Source organism: Bos indicus x Bos taurus, chromosome 10 (assembly GCF_003369695.1).
Source record: "Bos indicus x Bos taurus breed Angus x Brahman F1 hybrid chromosome 10, Bos_hybrid_MaternalHap_v2.0, whole genome shotgun sequence".
NCBI lineage: Eukaryota > Metazoa > Chordata > Mammalia > Artiodactyla > Bovidae > Bos > Bos indicus x Bos taurus.
Genome location: NC_040085.1, coordinates 70,984,827 through 70,998,754, shown reverse-complemented (window position 1 = coordinate 70,998,754; position 13,928 = coordinate 70,984,827). Strand labels below are relative to the sequence as shown.

The 13,928-nt window shown below is 44.7% G+C and overlaps 1 protein-coding gene across 1 annotated transcript in view; it reads right to left on the bottom strand.

Annotated features, from left to right (window-relative positions):
• Positions 1-2,153: 2,153 nt before the first annotated feature.
• The window catches only part of FNTB (farnesyltransferase, CAAX box, beta), an 80,497-nt gene continuing 68,722 nt past the window's right edge, over positions 2,154-13,928 (bottom strand). The window contains exons 10-12 of the mRNA XM_027554334.1: positions 9,073-9,184; positions 7,726-7,840; positions 2,154-3,627 (exon numbers count right to left, since the gene is read on the bottom strand). Of these exons, the coding sequence (XP_027410135.1) occupies positions 3,496-3,627; positions 7,726-7,840; positions 9,073-9,184 (359 nt within the window). The 3' untranslated portion in view covers positions 2,154-3,495. The remainder of the gene's footprint in view (positions 3,628-7,725; positions 7,841-9,072; positions 9,185-13,928) is intronic.

The following is a 13,928-nucleotide window of genomic DNA, read 5'->3' as shown; positions in this document are numbered from 1 at the left end:
GAACTGAACTGAACTTTGGCCCTTTAGAGAGATTTTGCTGCCCCCTGGTGTAAATGGTAGAAGAATAAAATATTAGCAAAATACTTCCCCCAAATGAATACCCACATCCTCAGATGGAAGCAACACTGAATAGCCCTGAATCATAGACCACTAATCCCATTCATATGGAGCCCTATTCAGGAACAGAGATGCAGTAGAGAATGGGCTTGTGGACACAGCGGGAGGAGGAGAGTGGGGCGAATGGAAACACTCAGTGACATATACACACTACCCTGCTGTGTAAACTAGACAGGTAGCGGGGTGCTGAGGGAGCTCAGCTCAGTGCCTGTGATGGCTTAGAGGGGTGGGGGGGGCAGTGGGCGGGAGGCTCAGGAGGGAGGGGATATGCGTGTACACCTAGCTGATTCCTGTTGTACAGCAGAAACTTAACAGTGTAAAGCAATTATATTTCAATAACAAAAAAAGCAAAGGGGAAAGGTCTCCAGAACAGAAGGGAAAAAACATGTGATTCAAGTCCTACCGTCAGCATTAGGAAAGCAGTTTCCCAAATTTATCCCCGAATGATATGTCCTGAGTCTTTGTTAAGATGTCAGCACTTTTATCGATACATCTGACTTTTGAAGCCAACGGATTCCATGTCTACCAACACTAAGCACGCTTAGGGAACTCAAGAAGCTCCATTTTTAATTCCCGGCTATCAGGCTCCTGCCAGAAGTGCGGCGTAGTTAATACTGATGAAAACAGCCAGGGCCATGTACGCCACCACCCTGCCAGGGGGTTTATAAACTCCATTTCTCTGCTAAATCACCAGGAGTCAACATATCAAGATCCAAGCCTAGACCTCCATGGAAGGCCATCACAGAAATATTATTTAATAGTTTTCCCAAGAAGGGGCTTCATCGAGGACACTCCTGCATTGTTACAGCACAGTGGCCATAATCTAACTTGCAACTTCTCAGAAATTATACCAGAGGGCAGTTTAAGAACACTGTTGACTCATATTGTCATCTCAGTCAAGTTTGTGCTGGCTTATCCACAAGGACCCCTTTCTGCTCATAGTAGAGTCTGGCAGGCTTCCCAACTTACATAGCATTCAAGGTGGGTCTGGGATAAGTTCCAGGGGGATGTTGGGGCCCATCTGGAGATAGAGCTCTGTAGTCAATTTCTTTATTATCAATAGAGGAAATATTTGGGGCAACCTACCTTGAATGCTGTGGAAGTGCCTCTAATTTAAGGATCCATGATAAATCTGAGGAGCCACTTGGAATGCTCTTTTAAGTCAGGAAACCCTCCAGACCCAAATGGGAGCAGAGAGAGGTCTCATAGATACACCAGCATAGACTCTCCTGAGCTAAGAATACCAGTGAACGATCCTCTCTTTTCTACCTTGCTAAATTTCCCTACACTTTGGGGCCTGGCTCAAATCCTCCCTCCTTGGTATAAAGCCAGTGTAGACTGAAGCAATCCCTTCTCTTAACCACACCAATTACTACTGCAATTAATCTCTTAATACCTTGAGGCTACTGGTGTTAGAGGGTTGGCCTTTCATTGTAGTGATGGGAGGGTGCATTTCAGCATGTTGCTTTGCAGCCTGAACATTTGTTAGCCTGGCAGAAACAGCATGGGGACAAGAATTACAAGCCAGCATGTGGACCTGGTCGATCTCTATCTCTGTAGGCGCCTTCTTCTTTCCCATCAAGGAGGGACAGGCCACAGAGCACCCGCCTGCTTGGCTTCTCCTTGGGAGAGGGTCTCTGACCAGGTGAGGAACACCAGGTGACCACATGATGCCGACCTGCCCAACTCGCCAGGATGTCACCCACTGCCAAGTTCCTGCATGAGGACTCAGGAGCAAGGTCCCTGCTCATAGCCAGGCGAAGGAGACAGACACACAGACTGACACCTGTGTGTGGAATGCTGGACAAACAAGGGCTCCAGGGAGGTTGGGTTCTCCCCATCTTGGTTAGGTCCTCCCTGTCCTCGACTGGAGAAGGTGTGGGCAGGAGGAAGCCAAGTCACTCCTCTTTGTAAATACTGACTCGCCTGGTCTGGAATCACATACAGGAGACAGGTGACCCACAAGCAACTTGGAGAGCTCCTAACGCTGGACGCTCGGGAGTTTTCTTGGTACCAGTCACGAATGAGAGACATCATAGAAAAGGTTATTTTTTTTATTATTTCAAGGAGGTAATACATAGCTCAATACGCCAAAGCACTAGGGAATTAGAGGCAGCAGATGGCCAGAGTTTTTGAGATGAGTCTTACACTGCATCTCTGGGTCCCCATCTGCCCACAGCCCACGGCTGCTTACAGGAAGGCCAGACCAGCGACATAGAGCTTGCTGTGACCATCGGAGTGGATAGGTGAGCCAACAGCACCCCTACTAACCGAGAAAGAGTTGTTCTGTGTGGGCAGCAGGGGCCCTGCCAGGCTGAACACTCTGGGCAGCGCTCAGCCCTGCCCTGGCAGCATCCAGCTTATCTAGCACTAGGTTTTCTTTCTCTGAGCCTGGAGTAGGCAGGATGTGAATAAATCCTGAGTCAGAAATGAAGGTGAAAGACTTAGTAGTGTTAATACTCAGGGTGAGAGAAGACAACACTGTCTTTCAGAAGGGTGAGCAGGGAGTCGGGGCAAGAAAGACGGAAACATAGCCTGGCCAAGGGCTGAAGGTACTGCTTCGCAGTCTTCAGAGGGGCTGTTCAGAGCACGTGATGGGGTGGCTCTGGGGCTGCTTCCTCTGGCTCAGAGTTGAACAAGAAGTTCGTTTTCCACTCATAATTGGTTCCCAGGTCTAAGCTACCACAACTGGGGCCGAGGCAAATCCTGCCCATGCAGCAGCTGGCCTTAGAGATGTGTGGTCAGTGCCCAGTCTGGAGAGGGAGGGACTCACACCTCCTGATCCCTTCTCCCCCAACCCTAGCTCCTTCCCCTTGCAAGTAACCAAGCTGGGAGGCGAGGACCTTGGGCACCTCTGAGTGAAGCCCCACCATGTTATCTTCCTGGAAAATTCATTTTGGTGAGACTCAAAGCCCCTGCCTAGGCATGGAGCAGACTTCTTTGCACCCATAGGAGGCCATCTTCCTGGTGACACAGTGGTAGCACACGTGAGAATCGCAGCAACAGCTCTGAATGCTGTAATACTTGGACATCATTCATTTCAATGGACGGTCGCGCTGGCCAGCTGGCGGTGCGGGGCTGCTATTCCAGCATGCACTGCTCCCCAGCCAACCCTGGCCAGGCCAGAGCCGGGTCCAGATGCTACACAGCTGGTAGGTTTTGGTAGGACGGGAGTGGAAAGAATTTTTAAAAAACCACACCATTGTGTTCTCTGAACCAAGAGCCATCAGTTTTGTTCTGTTTAACAAAAATGGACAAAGAACCAAGCTTCACAGCGGCCAAGGCTTGTGCAGCACAAAATGCAGTATGTATCGACATGTATAAACCTTGGTCTGACTGGGGAGATGGGTGAACGCAGAGCTGCAGGCCCCGTGTCCCCTAGTCAGTGGCAGGCTCTGCTGATGCCTCATCCTCATGCTCCTCAAAGCCTGGAACTGGCTTCTGCAGAAAGTGCATGGTAGCCTGGATCACTTTGTCTGGTCCAATATTGTACACAGGGTGAGTGGGCTGCTGCAAAGAGAAGAACAGATGCCAATCAATCACCCCATGGCCCTTGGACATGTGCACAGGCTTTGCCCATTAAATGCGCTTGTAAGAATATAACAAAAATCAGAGTTGCACATGGAGATTTATCTTACAAGGCCCTAAGGTTCAACAACAGGGTACTGGTAAAAACGTGTTCTACCACGTGGGACACAAAGGGATTATGGAGCCGTTAAAAAATACGCTTTCAAATATTTGATGATATTGGCAAATACTTACATTAAATGAGGGTAACATTATGTGTGCTATCCCAAACTTACTTTTTAAAGTGTTTGTAGATGTGATGTATATGGAATATTCCAAAATAGGAGCAGTGACATGACTATTTAAAAATTTCTAATTTATACTTTTTTATATATCTCAATTATTAAAACAATGACCATGCATTTATATTTATAATCAAGAAAAAGGTACACAACCCTAACATTGAAGTAAATGTGTCAGGCCATATATAAATTATTTTATCCCACTGCACCACAGAGACTCTGGTTTGAGACAGGGTACAGTCCTGGGCCAGGATTCAGGATTCTTCCACTCTGGGACAATGAAGAAGGGTACATAATTGCAAGAGATTTTAAAACTTCAAAGAAAATACCATGCCCAGTTTCATGCCAAAATATAAAAATTTTGATAAACTGAGCAGCTTTATAGGACAATATGGATTTTCAAAATTGCTCAAGAAGAAATCCTTTAAAGCCTATATGAATAAGTTAAATAACAATTGTTAATTCTGCTACAACCATTTCCTCCACCCCACCAAATACTAGGTCTACCTGTTTTCTCAAGCAAGTGTTAGCTTATAATCTCTAACTTACATAAAACTTTCTAAAGAAAAAGAAGGGTAGGAAGATAACTATCTAATTTTATGAGGCTATATTATCCTGAAACACAAACTGGAAAAGAACAGTACCATAAAACAAAAATTGAGATCAATCTTTCTCATGAACACACATGCAAAAAAAAATCCTAAATAAAAACATGAGCCAAAAACACCACCAGGGCTAATCAGCAGTGTGATAAACCAGCACACACACATACTCTCTATTATAACCAAGTAGGGTTTATCTTTCTAATGTAAAGTTAACATCACAATGTGTATTAACAAAACATAATACAGATTAAAGGAGGAAAACCCAGATGTGGGAAAAGCATTCAATAAAATTTAACACTAGATTATGATTCAAACAAAAAACAACTCAGCAGACCAGGAAAGGGGGCGGAAATATCCTTAACTTGACATGAAATATTTATCAAAACCTCACAGTCAGCATCTTCCTGAATGGTGGAATTATAGAAGCCTTTCCATTACAATCTGAACACTTTTTATTACCACTTCTGGTCAACACTCCACAGAGCGTTTAGCCAACATAGCAAGATAAATAAAATTATCTTACATGGCAAGATAAATAAAATTCTTAAGCATCAGGAAGGAAATGGCAAAACTGTCCTTATTTGAAGATGATATTACGGTCTAAATAAAAAAATCTAAGAGATTCTGTAGACAAACTATTAACAACTATTAGAATTCAGTGGGAATTCCCTGGTGGTCCAGTGGTTAGGACTCCAGGCTTCCACTGCAGGGGGCTGGATTTGACCCCTGGTCAGGTAACTAAGATCCCATAAGTTGATTGGAACAAAAAAAAAAAAAAAGAATTCAGCAAGGCTGCTGGGTGCAAAGTTAAACAACAATTATCAATAGCATTTCTATACATTAATAACAGCCAATTATAAAATAAAGTGGAAAAAATACTCCAGTCACAATAGACACAAAAACTATAAATTTCTTAAGACATAAATCTAACGAGATATGCTAGTCCTTTGTGGGAAATGATAAAAGACCATTAAAATATAGGTAAAAAACCTGAAAAATATTAAGGGAAGCCTTAATATTAAAGTCAGTTGTCTCCCATTAATATTACATTCAATGCAATTCAATGTAATACAAATTCCACTAGCTTTTGTGGAACTTAATAAGCTGATCCTAAAATGCACAGGAAATCCTAAAATGCAAAAGGCAAAGGATAATGAAAACAAAAGAATGAGGTGGGTGAGTGAGACTTGCTTACATGCATTTAAGATTTGATAAGACAGTGAAGATAATAAAACAGACCCATGGAACAGAGTGTCCAGAAAGAGAATCAACTCATAAACAGAAACTTGAGTATGTAACAAACATGTGATACACATCAGTAGGAAAGGTTGTAAACTTCAGTAAATGGTGCTGGTCAACTGGTATCCAAAACAAGAAAAAGATAAAATTATATCCAACCCTCACTACAGATGGAGATCAATTCCAAGAGAATTTAAAAAATTAGATGGGAAAAGCAAAATTTACATTGTTTAGAAGAAAATATATTTATGACCTCAGGTAGGAAAAGATTTCTTAAGTAACCCCACCCTCCCCAAACCTTTGAAAACCAAAAAGGCAAATAAAATTATTTACTTCAGAGTTAAAATCTTCTATTCAAGAAAAAACACTAATAAGGTGAAAAGTCACAAACTGGAAGAGATTCGCCACACACATACACATTCCATTGACGAAGAACTCGCGTCAAGAACACACAAAGAACTGCAACATGCATAAGAAAAGAGCAAACGAAATTACAAATCAGAAAATGAGCAAAGGAAAAAAGTGGCTGGCGATTTACAGAAGACATAACACAAATGGCCCAAAAAATGTTTGAAAAGATGCTTAGCCTCACCAGTAACCAGGGCAATGCAAAAGAAAACTGAGATGCTGCTAGTCAAGTTAGCAGAAAGGAAATATCTAACTACAGCACAACTCAGCTTGGTGCTGTGTGAGTGAAAAACAACCCAGTCGCACAGGGGTACAGTTCAGGGCCATCTAGTGAAGATGAAGGCGGGTGTCCCAGAGAAACTTAACAAGAATGTTCACTGCAACACCTCATGGCACAGCACAAGTGAAACCTCTCGATGCCGACCAACTGGAGACTAGAAAACTCAACTGGAGTACACCTAGACAAGGGGATCCCATACAGTAGTCAAGATTAATAAATTAAAACAACATACATGAAGTCAGCTAAACCTCAGGGTAACGGTCAGTGAGAAAAGTGATGTGGTTGATAGCCGTTATAAAGCAACGGAAAGCATACAAACAACTCTATGATTTGTGGATACATACCTCTGCAGTGACAGCACAAAAACATCTGCAGGCATGATCAGTGATGAACTGAGGATGGGGTTACAATGAGGAAGGAGGGAGGGGAAGGAACGGAAGAGGGCTGCGTAGCAGGCAAACACATGAGAAAGCTGAAGGGTTGTTACTTGGGTTTTCTCAATTGATTAGTGAGGCTGAGCATTTTTTCATCCACCTACTGGCCATCAGCGTTTCTTCTGCTGGAATATTTCATGACAGTCTGCATGGGCACATCATCTGACGGCCATGGACAGTCTTAGTCGGAGTCATGTCTCAGGCTCCTGACTAGGTTCAGAAGCATCGCCTGTGGCCAGGCTGGCCTGAGGCTGGATGCCGCCGTGAACAGCCTGCCCACAGGGGGCTGACGGTTTTTGAGGGAAGCAGACAAAAGCCAATTAAACACACATGACAAATTGTGCTGGTGCTACGAAGGGCACAAATCATACTCTGGCCGAGTGTTTCCGGGCATCTCATTTATAGACGGTGGTCTGAGAGGGTTTCTCTGGATGCAGGGCTGCACGTTGAGAGCTCCAAGAGAAGACATCAGCCACACAGGGAGGGGCTGCTGCTGCAGATGCAGAAACCACTGCTCCCAAGCCAGCTTCCTCGGAGACGGGGACTAATGACAAGTGCTCTGGGTCCTAGACTCTGGGACACAGGCATACACCCTCCGTCGCAGGCTGGATTCCTGCTTAGAACCTCGAGTTAGCCCGGTCAGGTGCTCACAAATGGGGAATGGGCTGCAGACAGAGGGGGTGTGGGGACGGCGAGCTCACCAGCCTGTCCATGGGGGACACTCGTGTCGTCGGTTCTGTAGGCCCCACAGGGCTGCTCTGCCCTCCTGCCAGCCCCGTCCTGGGGGCCCTGTGGAGAAGCGGTGGTAAGCTCCCCCCCGCATCCCGCCTTACCAGGGCGTTTTCAGGTACACCCAAGACCACATCGTGCAACATGGCTCCACTGCCGAAGTGCTGGGCTATGGACAGGCCACTCAGGCAGTAGCAGGTGTGGTAGAAGTCCCGGGACCTGCAAGGATGCGGCAGCTCTGAGTAGGTATCCTCTGCTCTCCACCCACCTTGGCACAGCCTCCGAAGACAAGGCCATAGATGAGGCCCAGGAAGCACTCAGGTGACCAAACCCACCCTCCACACGCCTAGAAGCCTGGCTTCCCCCATCAGCGTTTTTCAGAGCTCCACCCTGCCTGACCGCAGGAACTGTCTGTCCTCTTGACTTCCTTCTAGGAAGGGCTCTCCAGGGTAGTGTTGCTAAATCCAAAGAGTACATTAAAAAAAAAAAAAAGAGCCATAAAAAATCCCACACCAAAATTTCTAGAAATGGGTCAAATTCTTTCTTCAAATGGGTCAAAATTTACAAATGGGTAAATTGCTGGGGCCAGCCTTCAGCTGAGCCTTCCCCTGGATGCATGCAGGAGGAGGCAGGATGTATGTGTGTGTGCAGGGGGCAGGGAGGGGGTCGGGTTGGGGGATGAGGAAAGAGAGCAGCAAAGGGAACAGGACTTGATTGGCTTCCCTTTTTCTTTCAGTATGGCACCTAAAGGTGTTCAATCTACTCTATGAAAGCTGTGATTATAATCTCTGTTTATGACATTCTTGAGAGCCCCTCAGACAGCAAGGAGATTAGTCAATCCTAAAGGAAATCAACCCTGACTATTCATTGGAAGGACTGATGTTGAAGCTGAAGCTCCAGTACTTTGGCCATCTGATATGAAGAGCCAACTTACTGGAAAAGACCCTGATGCTGAGAAAGATTGAGGGCAGGAGGAGAAGGGGACGACAGAGGATGAGATGGCTGGACGGCATTACTGACTCTATGGACATAAATCTGAGCAAACTCCAGGAGATGGTGAAGGACAGGGAAACCTGGCGTGTTGCAGTTCATGGGGTCGCAGAGAGTCGGACTCGACTTAGCGACTAAACAACAACAGCATGACACCCAGGAGTTTTAAAACCCTGTATCCTGTTCTATTTAGGTCAAGTTGGTTAAATAAAAAAGGAAAGAAATGTTACCCATGCAGCAATCTGTTTACCTAACTGGTAAGGGGGTGCAGGTAAGCCAGGAAAAGGAGGGAGCTGGAAGCGCAGGATGGACACATGGTGGACAGGGCTGCTCCATGCCCAGCTGCTCCCATGCCACGTGGGCACTAAGCAGCTGCACGGAAAGGGCTGCCCTGTCCGGGTCTGAGCAGGCCTGCGTGCTCAGCCCCCTCGCCCCGCCCTCCCCAGAGACAAGGCACTCACTTGCCAGGTTTGTCCAGAAGCCCCCCGGTGGGGCACTGGCAGCACATCAGGATGTACTCCTGCAGGGCCTGCTGGTGAAACATCCAGCGACTCATGCTGAGGGCAGGGTCACCTGCAGAGGACAAAGGGTCAGTGTGCGCCTGGGCCTGGGAGACGTCCGTGGAGGATCAATGCCTACTTTGTATTTCATGATCCAATAGGAACAGTCAAGGTTTCCCCCCATTCTGCTTGGACTAATCTTGAAAATCACATTCTTGGGACACGTCCCTTCTCCGGAACCTTAAAATGGGTCAGAGAGCAGCAGGTCAGAGCAGCACTTGGCTTTACTTCTCCTTACCTTGGATGGCAGTTCTAAACCACATCCCTTGCAGGCACAGACGAGCTTTTTAGCCCAGCTTTCCACACTGACCTCTGCTGCTGCGCCTGACTGGGTTCATAATGCCTCCCCTTGGGCTTCTTAAGACTTTTTCTCTAGCACGTCTCTCTTGTCAACCAGACTCTTGATTAGCCGAGAGAACTCCAACAGGGGTAATACTGGCTGTTGCTTTAATCCATCTCTAAAGGGAATTCTCCAGCTAGTCTCTTGGCTCAAAAAGTTTCTCTAAGAAGAATTCTAATAACTGCCCTCCTGCATCATATGGTAGTCTAAGCAGAAATTGGGATTCTGGTGATGATACTAAAGTACTGGCCAGCAACCGAGCTTCTTCACTCTGAAGTTCAACCAGCAGTCAGAGAATCTGTGGACACGGTTATCAGGGGAGGAGGAGGGACAAATTACCACCCAGCAGGTGTGCATGGAAACATTTATATGAGAATTGTTTTTAAAAATACACATATAGGCTGTGCATTAAGTCTTCAGTCAATTTTATACTTTGATACACCAGGTCTACAAAGGCAGTGAACACCCTGTAAATGGCAACTGAAAGCTAATTTTTCTTTCTGTCTTTTTTTGTTTTATGCATTTTTCTATACAGGTATGATATTTCTGTATCTTATGTCTTTCATTTAACTCTAGAGGCATACACTTTTCTGTTCTGCTACATAATCTTCATAACCATCATTCTGAAAAGCCACAGAGTATTTCGTAAGTGGACACATGTAATGGCATCAACATAGGCACTGGACCCAAACTCGCACATATATGCATAGAGAATCTTCTATGGTAAAAATTCATCAAAGTTTATAGCAAATGTGGTACATAAAAAGAACTTTCCAAATGAGTTAATTTTGGAATATTCATCTACATAGACGACTACAGAAAATAATCATGTTCAGATTTCTTAAATGAGAGATGGGAGGAGAGATGGGGGCAGTCAGAAAGTGACTGCTATCTCCCAGGTTGAGCCCTGGATGATGTGCATGGTCGGCTGATGTTTGGGGGCCGCGTACAAAAAACACTCATCTTCAACACTCAAGTCTTGCCCGGCCCCTGAGATGCTCACACTGGAAGAGGCACACGGGAACTGAGCCTAGGGAAGAGAAGCACAGTCAGGGCCCCCTTCTTGTGCCCAGCCCAGGACACATGCTTCCTGAAGTGCTCACAGTACTGTAATTACTTTCCTCTTTGTTCTTTCTCCACCTGTGAGCACAGCACTGTAGGAGATACACACAGATATGATGGGACTTCTCTCTAGCGTACTTGTTGCCAAGGCTGTTTCCAGTTCCTTGCAATCATAAAAAATGCCGCAGTAAACACCTCTGTGAATCTTCTCTATGTTTAGGATTATTTTCTTGAAATAGAGTCAAAGCAGTGGAATGATTCAGTTAAAAAAGAATAAACATTTTTAAGGCTTTTCATAGATATTGATAAACTGCTTTAAGACTTTCTATAGCTGCCAGTAAAATTTAAGATTTTTCCTGTACCACCTCCAGCACTGGTTACTTTTAAAAAGTTCTCGGTGATGCATGTGTAACTGAATCACTTTGCCATATACCTGAAACTAACACAGTGAATCAACTATGCTTCAATATAAAATAAAAATAAGATAAAACATCATATATGGAAACAAGTTTTCAGCACTTAAAATGTTAAAAAGAAAGGGTACCTAATTATTTATCTCACTTTTAATTACTAATTAGGGTGAAGTTTTTTCATAACTTGCTTACTAGTTGTATTTCCTTTTGAAAGTATCCTTTGTCTTCTGAGATACAAGAGTCAGTTTTATTAACCTAACTTCTTACTGTATTTACCCTGTATCTGTATCATATGATATACTTATTTCTCCCTTTTTGCTCTACTTTTCGGCTAAATGGGTTTTTAAAATTACATAAATATAGTTTATCATATGCCATGATGACACTGTTGATTTTTCCTTTGTGATTTCTTCTTTTAAGAAGCACATTCAATGGTTGCAGGGATTGCGGTGGCAGGGGCCGGGGGGGGGCATGAAAATTCTAAAACTGATCGCAGGGGTGGTTGCACAACTCTGAAAACACTAAAAACACTAAATTGTACACTTCAAATCATTAGATTGTTCAGCATGTAAATTATATCTCAAGAAAGTTGTTATTTTAAAAAGCGTATTTATCAAACTTTAGGATTAACTGTATGAAACATCAGTATAAAATATACCTTTATTTCATATCCTATAATAAATAAAAGACTGTTACCTTAAGGTAAATGATAACCTATCGCTAAAATTGGAATCTGAGAAGAAAATGCTACGTTTATTATTAAATAGATTATAGTGTTGCGGTTACCTCCTACATTCCTCAAAGTTCATAAACTCAACAAGAACTTCCTGAGATCCTGAATTCGCACATCAACACACATAATCACAGAGGGATAAAAGGTGATATGATTACAGAGTAATAACTGTGCCTTTTAAATCCTTTATCCCTCTCCCTTAAAATACAGATCCCCATTATAATGTCATTTTGCATTTCAAAGGTTCCTTTTATCTGAGAAATCAGAAGTTTTTCCAATAGTAACTGATAGGTACAGCCACATGGAGCTCAGTCTTGCAGGTGGACAGCTATGGAGTACGTCCCAAGCCAGAAACTAGTAACTATCAATCCAAACAGAAACTCACAGGCCTGCTGCGGTCTTACTGCTCCACAAAAAAAAAGTGACTTAGCACTGGACGTTTTAAATATGTTAATAATAATTCATTCTTCTACTCAAATACTGTCTTCTATGCCTAAGGCAGCCACCTCATGGACTACTGACGGCCTGACGACCACTCGCCAAGTCAGGGATGGCCTGGGTTCACGTGCCACGTCATCGTTTTAATTATCAGTGTCAGCATCATCACCTTCAAAAAACATATTTGTTCACTTACTAAAATAAAAGTAATATACATGGTAAAAGAACTGTGGTGTTGGAGAAGACTCTTGAGAGTCCCTTGGACAGCAAGGAGATCCAACTAGTCCATCCTAAAGGAGATCAGTCCTGAATATTCATTGGAAGGACTGATGTTGAAGCTGAAACTCCAATACTTTGGCCACCTGATGTGAAAAACTGACTCATTTGTAAAGACCCTGATGCTGGGAAAGATTGAAGGCGGGAGGAGAAGGGGACGACAGAGGATAAGATGGTTGGATGGCATCACCGAGTCAATGGACATGAGCTTGAGTAAACTCCGGGAGTTGGTGATGGACAGGGAGGCCTGGCGTGCTGCAGTCCATGGGGTCGCAAAGAGTCGGACACGACTGAGCGACTGAATTGAACTGAACAGTGGGATATAAAACTTTAAAAGTATGTTTCCTGGAACTTCCCTGGTGAATTCCATACATACTGCTTTGAAACCTAACTTTGACTACAGTATATTGTGAGTATCTTTCTACATCGCATCTCCTTCTGACTCTCAACATCAGTACTTTGTCCACCACTCCAAACTTCCTCCCAGATCCCTGCCTGGTCCAAGCCCACTATTTGCTGAGAACTGAGCTGCAGGCCTAATATGGGCCTCCTCCCAGGGAGTGAAAAAAGCTGGAAGTACCAAAATTCACAGACAACTGACTTTCTTCCACAGGCAAATGTGGGAATATGACCAGGCCTCCAAAACTTGTGCTATAAAAAGCAAAATGGAAAGCAGGGACCCCGTGAAGACTTGGGCAGGTAGGGCTCCTCTTACCCTCTCACCAGATTCTCCCGGCAGCTACAGAATGACTGCATCTTATCCCCTCCAGGGACAGGCTTGTGAAAGGCGGAGGGTGTTACCAGAGGTTTGACCTCACCAGTTCCAAAAACAGAGATCACTAAAACCCTAAGTTATTTCTCGTTTTGAAACATTGGACTCTCAGGGAATTTCTGATTTCCTACTCTAGTGTCCAAAGCAGAGACCATGCAGGCTCCAGAGTCAGCGGGAGGCCTCAGCTCAGCACCTTGAAACCGGGGCTCTAGGCAGAGGAATCTTAGGATAGGCTGTGACAGGGAAGGTGGGGTGACGGGGACACAGGAGAGAGCCTCTGTTTACTTCAAATAAGGAACTAATGCAAGGGACTCAGGAAAAAACAGCCAAACAAGAGAAAGTTGTGTGTCCGGCAAGCAGGTGGGCGGGAGGATGGGGGGCAGTAGAAAAGAATTGTATCTCTACATTTGAGCAAAGAATAACCCAACTACTAAGCTTTCTTCTGGGCCAAGGGCTCATACTCCGAGACTTGTCAGCACGCAGCAGGGCCACCATGACCTCCCCTCTCCCACCGGTTTCCTTCCTGTCCTCACGTGAAGTAAATGAGAAAGATGATTCAGGAGGCGGCCTGAGATTTTGAGAGGTAACAAGGCAAGGCTCCCAGAAATTTGCTCTCTATTTCCCTGCTTGGATTTGCATTCCCATCTGAGGTCCCACAGAGATGATGAACCCAGGTCTCTCTACTCCAGTGGTGGGGGGTTGGGGGTGGGGAGGCAGTACTAA